The 11,117-nt window shown below is 42.7% G+C and overlaps 1 protein-coding gene across 2 annotated transcripts; it reads right to left on the bottom strand.

Annotated features, from left to right (window-relative positions):
* Nucleotides 1-398: 398 nt before the first annotated feature.
* On the bottom strand, nt 399-10,756 carry CLEC5A (C-type lectin domain containing 5A). Of its 2 annotated transcripts, XM_057732434.1 has the most exons (7): nt 10,629-10,756; nt 10,029-10,127; nt 9,205-9,264; nt 6,947-7,006; nt 6,499-6,635; nt 3,169-3,275; nt 399-1,970 (listed from the first exon to the last, which is right to left on the bottom strand). In XM_057732434.1, exons 2-7 carry the CDS (start codon nt 10,105-10,107, stop codon nt 1,856-1,858), a joined length of 558 nt encoding a protein of 185 aa, XP_057588417.1. In that variant the 5' UTR covers nt 10,108-10,127; nt 10,629-10,756; the 3' UTR covers nt 399-1,855. The 2 variants fall into 2 exon arrangements, with proteins under 2 accessions (XP_057588417.1, XP_057588418.1); XM_057732435.1 differs by lacking the exon at nt 9,205-9,264.
* Nucleotides 10,757-11,117: the final 361 nt, after the last annotated feature.

Here is an 11,117-nt window from a genome sequence, read left to right as displayed (position 1 = left end):
TGGGGGCTAACCTTTGCTTAGAAATCTGTTTACTCTTTTCTCTGCCACAGAGGCAGCCTCCTCCCTCCTTCACTGTGGCACTTGCTCTTCGCTGACACCGTCAGAGAGGTTGCATCTCCATTGAGTTCTAATTTAATTCTAACATCCACTCCACCAAAAGACCAATTATTTCTGATAACCTCCTTTAAGCAAGTTCTAACACATAGTATATTATCTCATTTTTAAACACTGTAAGTGGCCATGCTAATTAACCAAAAATTAGGATGCCTAGGAATATAGGAACAGAGCTTAGTGTTGTAATAAAATATGACTGTCATCAATTTAATTTGACATACATATAGTGATGTATTCAATCATTGTAGTACATTGTTATTACACACAAATGGTGAACAGTTTACTTAGGTGACTATAATATCCATTAGTTTTATACAGTCTCCCCTTTTGGTTTAATTCTTGTTACTTAAAACACATACGCATCTCTTTTCTCTTTTCTATGTATTGAGGAGGGTCTGTAAGCTGATGTCCTCTTGAAAGTACAGAGAACTGACAGGATGACCCCAAGACTTTTCTACCTTTTTCTTGTCTTTCTTTCTGTATGACCAAATGAACTCTGTTTCCTCCTGCATATGGTTTTCATTTGTCCCTGGTGTTCCCTTTCTACCACATGCCCACTCCTTGTCTCTACCAAATGTCTTCTTGAGGAGCCCTCCTCTTTTGTAGTCTGTGTTCAGCTGGACCAGTCCTGGGTCAGGGTGATGCCAACCAGTTCAGGGCTGTGACGTCTTTGGGTCAGTAAGGCTGTACCTGGCAGCCAGGTCTCTCTAGAACTACAGGCAGGAATATATTGTGAACACTGGGGCCCAAGAGACTATTCCAAATTCTTAAAATATACTCAACAAACATGGTCAGGTAATCAAAATCCATGAAAATGGAGATTCAGGGCAAGATCAAGAAAGTTTTTAGCTTGAGTATTTCTTTAGGATTTTGCTGAAGAACAGAGATTCAGTTACCCAAAGCCTGGTCATCTTGGTGGTTAGGTTGTCTTCAGAGAGGTTTCCTAGCATATTCCTGACCTGCCTAGCCCTCTCTCCATTCCCGTGAACAGTGCTGTCTCTGCTCCAAGCTCAGCTCTCAAGCTCATTCCCAGGCCTGGCCTCAATTCAGGCTGAGGAAGGCCTCTGCTGTCCCTCCCCAGGCAGGAGTGGGGGCATGTGAACGGGGGTCTCTTGGGAATGAAGGTGAGCTCCAGAAGCTGAGTTTATCCCTCTCCCACCCTGACTATTCTCTAAATAATGTTCATACCTGCTCAGTCTGCAGTTTCTCCCTAGTAGGATGGTCATGTGCTCTGAGGACAAAGCAAACCCTGTTGATCAGTCAGACATTCTCAGTTCTATAGAAGCAGACCTTATCTCTATACTGACTGAGTTGTCTCCATCAAACTGACCCTGTCTCCTGGAGATAGTATCCAGTCCCCCAAAGTGGAATATGGAAACTTATTTCCCCAAACAGGCAAGGACCTCTACTAGCACACAGATGGATAAAGGGATCACTGCCCAGTTGACCTGTGCAGAGCCAAAGTCATGGGTGTGACTCTCACAGGATATGAGGTTTCAGGGAATTGCTGACAGAATGAGGGGTTTGCCTCAGCTGTGTGTTTGTGAGTAGATTTGTGGAGGTGCCGCTGCTTTAGCCCTGAGGATTCGTTAGGGAGCTCGGCCAGTGGCCTCTGGAAGACTGATGTAGTAATTTGATGTTCTGTATTTCTGGGGCAATTGGCAGTTCCAATGGCCAATATTCCTTTGTGCCCTCTCCATAAGTGTGTTTGCTGTTCTAGTCGGGGGCCACGAGAACTGCATCACTGGGCCCTCTTCTCGCAGATCCAGCGGTAGACAGTGTCACACGATACAGCATCGAATGTCTTTGTTAGGCCTATGGTCACACAGTGGAAATACTGATCCTGATTGGTAACACTAATTGGGAAAAGAAAGCATGGTTAAGGCCCAGTGTTTTAGCCCTGCCTTTTCCTGGTTCTGGTCCTCTCTCATCATTCCTAAATCCAGCTCTAAAACTGATGCTTTCCTGTCAACTCTCCTGTGAGTTTTATGGGCCCACAGTCTTGGATTAACTCACTCTGTGTTTGGTCAGAAATATCTCATGGGTCATCTATCCCCTTTTCTCTCAGGAATAATGTTTCAGTGCTCGATGTACTATGTTTTCAGCAGGAAGCCCAAGAGGAGAAGGAGGAAAGAGATTTCTCTTCTTTTCCTGGACACCAGCTGGCTTTACAAAAAGCTTTGTTGGCCTTTTCCTACCTCTTGTTCTGTCATTCAGTCCCTTTAAGTCTGACTGGAAAGAATCTGGCTTCATGGAAAGGTCATAAGTTTTGGAGTCAAGTGGATGTAGGGTCGAATTGCAGCTCTACCACTTCCTGGTTTTGTGACATTCAACGCATTTCTAAGCCTCTCATCCTCAATTCACCTGTCTGTTAAACGGGGATTAATAAAGCCTTTTTCTATAGCATCATCGTGAATACTACAGGCAATGACTTGTGTAAAGTGCTTAGCAAGTGCCTGACATTTGGTAGATACTGAATGAATATTAATTTACTCCACCTGTGGGCGGCCAGTTACAGTCTGGGGAACTGACTTGCTTTGTCTGACTCACCACCTTCACAGGTACACTGGGAGTGTCATGTTCTCCACCAAGGCTATGTCCATGGAATGATACATAGGAGATAGCTCTTGGGAGTTAAAAGTTCACTAGCTCTAAGGCATAGACAAGTTGTCTATAATAACCTTTCTTTAGATACAGAAACCATACCTGGAGAACTTGTAATGACATAGTAGTAAAATGTGACCTATGGGTTAAAAGACACTTATGAGATATATCAAACCTGGTATGTATGTGAATTTGTTTAGATCCTCATTTGAACAAAATAATTTGTTGAATGAATATTCCTCTCTACTTAGAAATGTTTGATATTTTCCATCATAGAAAATTTACCAAAAAATGTGTCTCTGGGAATAGATGGATGGAAAGAAAAGAGAGGAATAGAACATAGAGCTAAGTCTCAGCCTTTGTGCTTTTCCAGGGCAAGCCCACTGAATCTCAGGTCTGGTCTCTTGAAGCAAACCAAGATCCCCAGAAAAACATGGGATGTTCACATACTTGCCGTTAAACACGGCGTTGTTGACCCAGCGCCACCTTTTCTCTGCCCGCTGGTATTGCAAGCCAATGAAATACTTCTCAGTGCCTGTTATGTCCTGGAGAAACTTCTAGAAATTAAAAAAAAAATTAAACAGTTCAACAGAAACTTCTCTTCGGCTGCCTCCTTTGTACCAGTGGGCCCATGATTACATCTGATTCTGGGAACGGGGCAGGCTGGTAGGGGACTCTGGGGCTGGCTGTCACCCGCGCTCCCCATAAACCCCAGAGAGGTGATTCTTGATTTACACAGAGCATCAGGGTCACCTGGAGGTCTTGTTAAAACACAGATTGCTAGGCTCTGGTTTAGCAGGTCTGGTGTAGGGGACCAAGGATTTGCATTCCTAACAAATTCCCAGGTGATGCTGATGCTTTGAAAATGAAGGGGGAGGGTACTATACCATCTAAAAAAAGGGTAATTTCAAACATGTCTTTCTTTGATCTTTGCTGCATAGGATTGTTTTCATTGCCAGAAGTTTTATATTCCAAATGAGGTTGGATCAAGTGAATTCCTTGAGTACTTGGCAAGGGAAAACAGGGAGATTTAAAAGTGTGTTGCTAAAGCAGATAATGCCATAAGAAATAATCAGTGTTTATTGAGTATTTGCTAAATTGACATCTTAGTTTCTGTGTTAAATTGATAAGTCACAAATCACGCCGGCTTGAAGTCTGGGAATCCCCTGGACCCTCCTGTAGTCTTCACATTCCTCCCGTGATCAGTGCATATCCAAGTCCATGTGATATTCTCTTCATCGCCATGGTTACTGCTTTTATTCCTCCTTTCCTAATATTCTCCTTCCCTGAAATATCTCATTTCATTATTTTTAAAAAATTAATTACCAAATTTAACTCATTTAATAAACATTTTTTTGCATGTCTGTTGTTTGCCAGGCATTGTACAAGGCTGGAGATACAGAAATAAATTTGTTTCTCCTCAAAGAAATTATGATCTAAAATGTGTTGGCAGCTATGACCAGCGGGCCAAATCCAGACTGGAGCTCATTTTTATAAACAATGGAACACACTGTGACGATTCGTGACGTATTATCTATAGCTGCTTCTGAGCTATGATGGCACTGTTAAATAGTTGTGACAGAGAACTTATGACCTGAAAAGTGTAAAATATAGGTATATCTGTTTCTTTGAAAAAAAAAAAAGTTTGCTGACCCATGTCTAAAACAAGGGTTTTTAACCCTTCACTCTCTTGCTGGAAGCCAGGGATGGTTTCTATGGGGATCTATAAAGCCACTGGAATTTTATTCAAAATATTGTGCTTTTGTGATGTTTCTGGAAAGAGATGCATAGATTTCATCATCATTTCTAAAATGTCAGTGATCTCAACATGTTGAAGATCCACAGATCTATGAGTTCACCAGGATAGTGAGGTGTCCCAGGTGAAGTGCCAGTGAATATGTACTAGATACGGCACTGGGAGGAAGGAGGAAGTGATCAATTCTATGTGGATCTGGGGGTTTATGGAAAGACTGGAGATGAGATGATACTTGAGATGGATTTGGGGAGATAGCTGTTGTCAAGCAAGTGCCAGGGAAGGTGTGGGTCAGGACTGGACTTCCTGGCAGAGGGAGCATCAGTTCACAAGCAGACAGCAGAGCAGGCTGCAGCATCTGGAGAACCACAAGGTGTTGAGTTTGGTTGGTGCTGAGATAGAAAGAAGGTGGGTTCTGAGGCAAGGCTGGAGAGAAGGCAAAGGCTGGACAACGCAAGTTCTTATATGTTGTGCTAGGGAAATTGGACTTCAACTCACATCAATTTGGAAAGAGGCACAGACAGTTTAGAGCCTTAGACATATTATTATGTCAGTTCTGTGGAGGATAGGTAAGAAGGGGCAAAACTAGGGGCAAGGAGAGGCGTTAGAAGAATCTCGAAGAAATCCAGGGGAAAGCTGAACAATTTGCTGTGGGAATAGCAAGGAAAGAACTTGGTTAGCAAGTAATTTAGGAGAGAAGAGAAAAGGCAAAGTCCCAGAAAGCTGTCAGTGTTCCATCTTGAGTGATAACTACTCACCAATATTTGGGATACAAGAGGAGGAGCCGTTGGGGTAAAATATACTTGATTTAGTTTTAAACATGGTGAATTTGCAGTGCTTTTGAAACATCATAGTGGAATATGATATACTCTCTGGTCTCCAGAAGGGAACTGGAGACACAGAAATGAGAGTTATTAGCAAGCCATGGGCGTGATGATCTTTTTTGGGGGTTAGCAGGCGTGTAAGTGGTAGAGAACACCAAAGATGGCGCTTTGCTTGAGATACTCCAACTCTTAAGGATTGAGTAGAGGAAAAGAGGGTATCGACTTCCTGTCCCCTTCCTCTCTTCTCTTTTCTTCTTTCTCTCTTCTGCCCTCTGTCTTGCTCTTGGTTTTCTACTTTAAGGCATTTTTCCTTCCCACCTGGGTTCTTAGCCCTAGAGGAGTTGTAGCATCCTGATCCCTGCTCTTTGTTGGGCATCCATTACCAAGATTCACAGAAGATGCTCGTATAAGTTCTTCTCAATCACAGGGCTTTTTAGAGGAAGGATGAAGGGAAAGAGGGGGCAGAAGCAAGAATACTGTGTAGAGCACAATGCCCAGAGCTCAGCAAATACTTAGGGTTTGAAGGAGAGGCAACTATAAACTAAATCAAATTATGGTCTAAATTTGATTAGTGTGTGGGTTTTGGACTTAGATCTCAATTCAATTCCATGTGCAGTTGTTAGTAGGCATATGACTTTGATCAGATTATTTTTCTGTGCCCTCGTTTTCCCACATATAAAATATGAATAATAATAACTCCTCAGAACTGTTAGGAGGATAAAAAGAGATAATAAAATAAAGCTTTTTACATAGTGTTAACTCTTTTTATTATCATATTATACTGCAATCCCAATTCTGTGACCTGATTCTTTGTTTTTCATATTACTAATTTTGTTAATTCAAAACTTTCTTATTTATTAGGCTGATTGGGATCATATATTAACAGCTCACATCTGTGAAGAATTCTGTAGTTTTTAAAAAGCTTTATACACATCAGCTCATTTGGTCCTTCCCTGTACTTTAAATGTCCTGGCCCATCCCCACTATACTGCTCATGGGAGAGATCACAAAGTGTGGGTTTCATTAGCTCAAATGGACCTGAGGAACACATTCCCTGCTATTGAGAAGAGTCTCCCACCCCTGGGCTCAGCCAGTCCCCTCTCCATCCCACCCCTGCTGCACAAGTCAAATTGCCCCACCAACTCCACCCACTGAGGCTGGTGCAGGGTGGGCTGCTTTTCTGTACCATTGTAACGCTCTCACCAGTTTCTCGGGTGTGTTGACAATGGCCAAAGTGGATTCTTTTGTTTGGCAGTAGTTCTTGCTGTTGTTCCAAGACAATTCAGATGTGGACAAGAAAAAACATCTCCCTTGATGAAAATCCCATCTGCTGGGGCAGGCTAAAGAAATCCAAGAGAAAAAAGTATGAGATTAGTGGTTTTGGGTGTGAAATTTGGAACTGACAGTAAGACAGTAGGATGTGTATTTCTTTATAATTATTATATCAATACAATAATTGTCAATCCAGGAAGAAATTTCATCCACTTTAGCCTCAGTTTCCCTGTCTATAACCTGAAGGGAATGATTTATAAGGTCTCTATGGCCCTATCGAGTAAAAAAGTTTCCTAAGAAACGAGACAATGGGAAAAGTCTCTAGGAATTCAGTACCTAAGAACCTGGAGGTGGAGGGGGCTTATACCACACACTTTACCTGTTCCGTAGCTCTCTGTGGGAGGCAAGCTGACATTGCTGCTCCCAAAAATCAGTGGGACTGAAATGAAAAGAAAACGTGAAGGTAGCTGTATGATGAATGTAACGCACAAATGTCAGAGCAGCTGTTCAGCCCACGTCTATTGTCTGTGGACAGTGGAGTTAACAAGGGACTCTTAGCCACTCTGTGCTAGAATTTTTCAGATATGTTCTTTCTGTGAACCTTCCCTCTAACTACTACCATTATTTGGCCTGCCCCACACCCCAGGTCTTATTTTATGTCTTCTTTTTGGTGGGGCAGTAGATGTGAAATGCCAAGAAAAAGAACAGGAGAAAGGAAGAAGAATAGATGGATTTAGTAGCAGAAGGGTGACCTCTCACTTCTTTCTCGTATATATCTTTCACAGTGTTATCCCCAAATAGCTGTGTAGAGCATGTCCCCTCCTGGCTCCACACAGCATCTTTGCTGTTCTCCCCACTTCTGGTATCTCAAACCCTGTGTGAAAACTCGTAGTCCTGACAGGCAGCTCCTGACTGTCTCATCAGCACTTATCAGCTCTAAGGATTGGGCTTCCTGGAACTAGATTCAGAACAAGCAGCTATTGGCAGCAAGGAGGCAGGTGGACATTCCAGAGATTTCCTTTGGGCGTAGAAGAGTCCATTTATTTCTTTAAATACAAATAGGGGAATTAACAGGCCTTCAAGAGGCCTCATTACTTGCGGGGGAACACTGGCTGTCTGAGCAGGCAGCTGCAGTGGCTTCAGAGGCTCGTCAGACCTCCTCAGTGGCCCAGTTGTTTGTCCATTGTGGTTGAAGACCAGTTTAGTTTACCCAGAACACCAAATCAGCTACTTTACAATTATATTAATAAAACATACAAGTTAGCATTCACTTTGTATTTCTGTCCCCAGTTCAAAGGCTGTATGATGTAATATAACCTGGTTTTCATTAGAAACGACTTGGGGGGCTTCCCTGGTGGCAGCTAAGCCTGTGTGCCACAACTACTGAGCCTGTGCTCTAAAGCCTGCGAGCCACAACTACTGAGTCCACGTGCCACAACTACTGAAGCTCATGCACCTAGAGCCCGTGCTCCGCAACAAGAGAAGCCATGGCAATGAGGCGCACTGCAAAAAAGAGTAGCCCCCGCTTGCCGCAGCTAAAGAAAGCCTGAGCTGAGCAACTAAGACTCAGTACAGCCAAAAATAAAATAAATAAATAATAAAATAATCTTCAAAAAAAAAAAAAAAGTGACGCTGGCTTTAAAAAAAAAAAGAAACAACTTGGGGATTATAACTGAACAAAACTGCATATCTATTTCATGAGCATTTCCTCCATATGGTTCATTGTACTGGGTGCCTCAGTTGATACAAAGGTGAAGAAATTATCTTTTTGGTAGAGATATGTATAGTAATAGGTGTCTTAAGAGCAAGTGAGAAGGAGATCCTTGGAGAAGCTCTGAGAGGAGGTGGGTTTTATAGGGAGAGCCACGCCTCACCCGTTTCTTTAGCCTCCATAGCTTCTGGCATCGTGTTTTGTGCCTTACAGGTGATAGTTGACCAGCGTCTCCTGTCTCTAGTCTCCTTCTGTGTTTGGTCTGGCATATACTTGGCACACAAAAAGATGCTAAATACAATTTTTGATTATTTTTGTGGGACATGGGTTTCTCTACAACAATTCTTTAAATGACAGAGTTTATAAAATACTTTCACGTTACTTTATAGTAATTATACAGAAATCATCCTCATCCCCAGGAGGAAAACAGAGGATCTGACGTTTCACTAAGTCTAGTCTTGGTTTCTCATCTATAAAAGAAGGAGAATTCATTAGAAAATCTTTTTTTTTTTTCTGGGTGTGCTGCATTTATTTTATTTTTCTAGCTTTATTGAGATATAATTGACATATAACATTGTGTATATACAACATGATAATTTGATACTTGTATTTATTACAGAATTATCAACACAATAATGTTAGTTAACAAATCTATCACCTCACATAACTATCTTTTTGTGTGTGTAGTGTGAACTTTGAAGATCTACTCTCTTAGCAACTTCCCCGTACATAATACAGTGTTGTTAACTAGAGTCACCACATTGTACATTGGAGTTTGGGAACTTATTCATCTTATAACAATTAGCAGCTCTTTATGAACCCTTCCTGCAAACGAATTTCTAGGGAAAGGAGGCCTTGAGAAAGGTCTTTAAGAATTCAGCACAAAAGGATGCGGAGGGTGGAGAGAATATTTCAATGCACATTACCTGTTCCATAGCTCACTGTGGGAATGAAGTTGACATTATTTTCGCCAAAAATCTGCGGGACTGCAAAGAAAATCAGCTGTTGGCTCAGCCCCAAAGGTGGCTGCACAGTGAATATAACAGACAGACATCACCGTAGGGCTGCTGGGGCACTGTGTCACATGTTAGCATGACCTCCTGACTCGGGTGAGATGTGAATACATTCACTCATTCACACCCATATTTTCTTCCTGCTCTCATATGTGGTAGGAATTGCACCTTTAGATTGGATTAGATGGTAGATATCTCTTACCCAACTGCTGCTTCCGAATCACATTTCCTTCCTCATTTATTTTCCCCACTGGTTTCTGAGGCTGGAGAAGATTTTACTTGCTGCAATTGCAGTAAAATCTTTTGACATGAGGCCTCGTTTTCTGAACATTTGGATGAATTAGTTTCCGTGTACATAAAGAAAAATATCTCGCTCAGTAAAACCCATTACCGTTAACGTAGCTCTTCCCACAGCTTATCTTTGGGTTGGACTGGAGCTGTATTTTCAAATTTTAGCAACTCTAACAAGCACTGCTGAGTACTTCAGCTCAGATTACCCAACTAATACTCTAGTGGCAAGAGCTTTGCGTGGCGTTCTAACCGTCAGACACTGGTCCGTTCTACCTACATCTCCAAGGTAGACCAAGGAACCTGGCTCACTGTGTGTGTCGGGGAGTGAGAAGGGCAGTCAGTTGCCCTCAGCTGGAAAGACTTGGGCATTTAACCTTTGCATTCCGAGGGAAGAGTCGAAGAACAAAATGATATGAGTTGGAGTAAGAGGTTGATCAGATACTTACAGTAAAGCAGAAATAAGGTCATTCCAACAACTTTAAGCACCACTACAATAAGCCCCGAGATTATCATGTGCCAGTTCATGATGCAGGAGATGAGGAGGCCTGTGGGCACGAGGGCACAGTAATCACCATTGGGGTCTGGGACAGGGCTTCTTTCCACCAGGGCACACGCCAGATTCTTTCTTAGAGCATGTCTTAGGGGCTTGGAAGCCAGGCATGAAATTGCTAGGTACCAGGAGGAGACCCAGCACATGCCCAGAAGATGGGTAGGATCTTGTGCTCGTTGGGAGCCTTTGAACTTGGTGTGCGCATCTCTTTCACCATCCCTAGCTCTAAGCCTCACTCCTGCTCCCATTTGTGGCCTCCTAAACTCTGTCTGATGAAATAAATCCTCTCCTGGACTTTGAGAACCCTTAACTTGGAAAGACTTTTGCTCCCTAGGACTTTCATTTGTAGTCTTGGCCATACTAACTTTAGCTCTCGGAAGTCTTTGTCTTCAAAAAGACTATGCCAGGAGTCCGACAGACAGGACAAGTGTCTGTGAAGTCCTTGGCATGGGGGCAGAGCCAACAATCTGTACAGAGAGGATAGACACAGACTCACCTGCTCTCTCCCAGATGGCTGGGCTGGTCTCCTGGTGGGGATCTTCCCAGTGGCCTTATGGTTGGTGTGGCGGGTGGAGGATCTTCCAGTTGGAATACGCTCCTTCTGCTCCGGCAATGTCCTTCCTTCCTCACACAGTCACGGTCTTGTCAGCATCCCTGAGCAAACACTTCTTCCTGTTCAGTGTTCTTGGCAAAGGGAGCGGGTGGGGCAAGGAGGGGAAGGGAGTCTGTAGCCTCTGCAAGAGGAAGGTTCCTGCTAGAGAGATTCTAATACAGGGGAACAATTTTAGGAGAACTTAGAAAACAGAATACTTCAACACAGACTTACCCTTTCTCTGAGAGTGAATACAGTGGCAAGAAAATATAGTAAAATGTTAACAAATAAGAGTCTGTGTGAAGAGTATCTGTAAATGACTTACTTGTACTTTCCTTACAACATTTCTGCAAATCTGAAATTGTCAAAATAAAAATTTCAAGAAAAGAAATT

Source organism: Hippopotamus amphibius, chromosome 4 (assembly GCF_030028045.1).
Source record: "Hippopotamus amphibius kiboko isolate mHipAmp2 chromosome 4, mHipAmp2.hap2, whole genome shotgun sequence".
NCBI classification, from domain to species: Eukaryota; Metazoa; Chordata; class Mammalia; order Artiodactyla; family Hippopotamidae; genus Hippopotamus; species Hippopotamus amphibius.
The sequence above is the reverse complement of the archived record's forward strand: the minus strand, read 5'-3'. Positions and strand labels throughout refer to the sequence as shown.

Coding starts and splice junctions, on each gene's coding strand:
- CLEC5A (XM_057732434.1), bottom strand. CDS start 10,107: ATGAACTGGCACATGATAATCTCGGGGCTTATTGTAGTGGTGCTTAAA. Junction 6,636..6,946: donor CACAGAGAGCTACGGAACAG/GTAAAGTGTGTG, acceptor GGATTTCTTTAG/CCTGCCCCAGCAGATGGGAT. Junction 3,276..6,498: donor TCAACACACCCGAGAAACTG/GTGAGAGCGTTA, acceptor TTTAATTTCTAG/AAGTTTCTCCAGGACATAAC.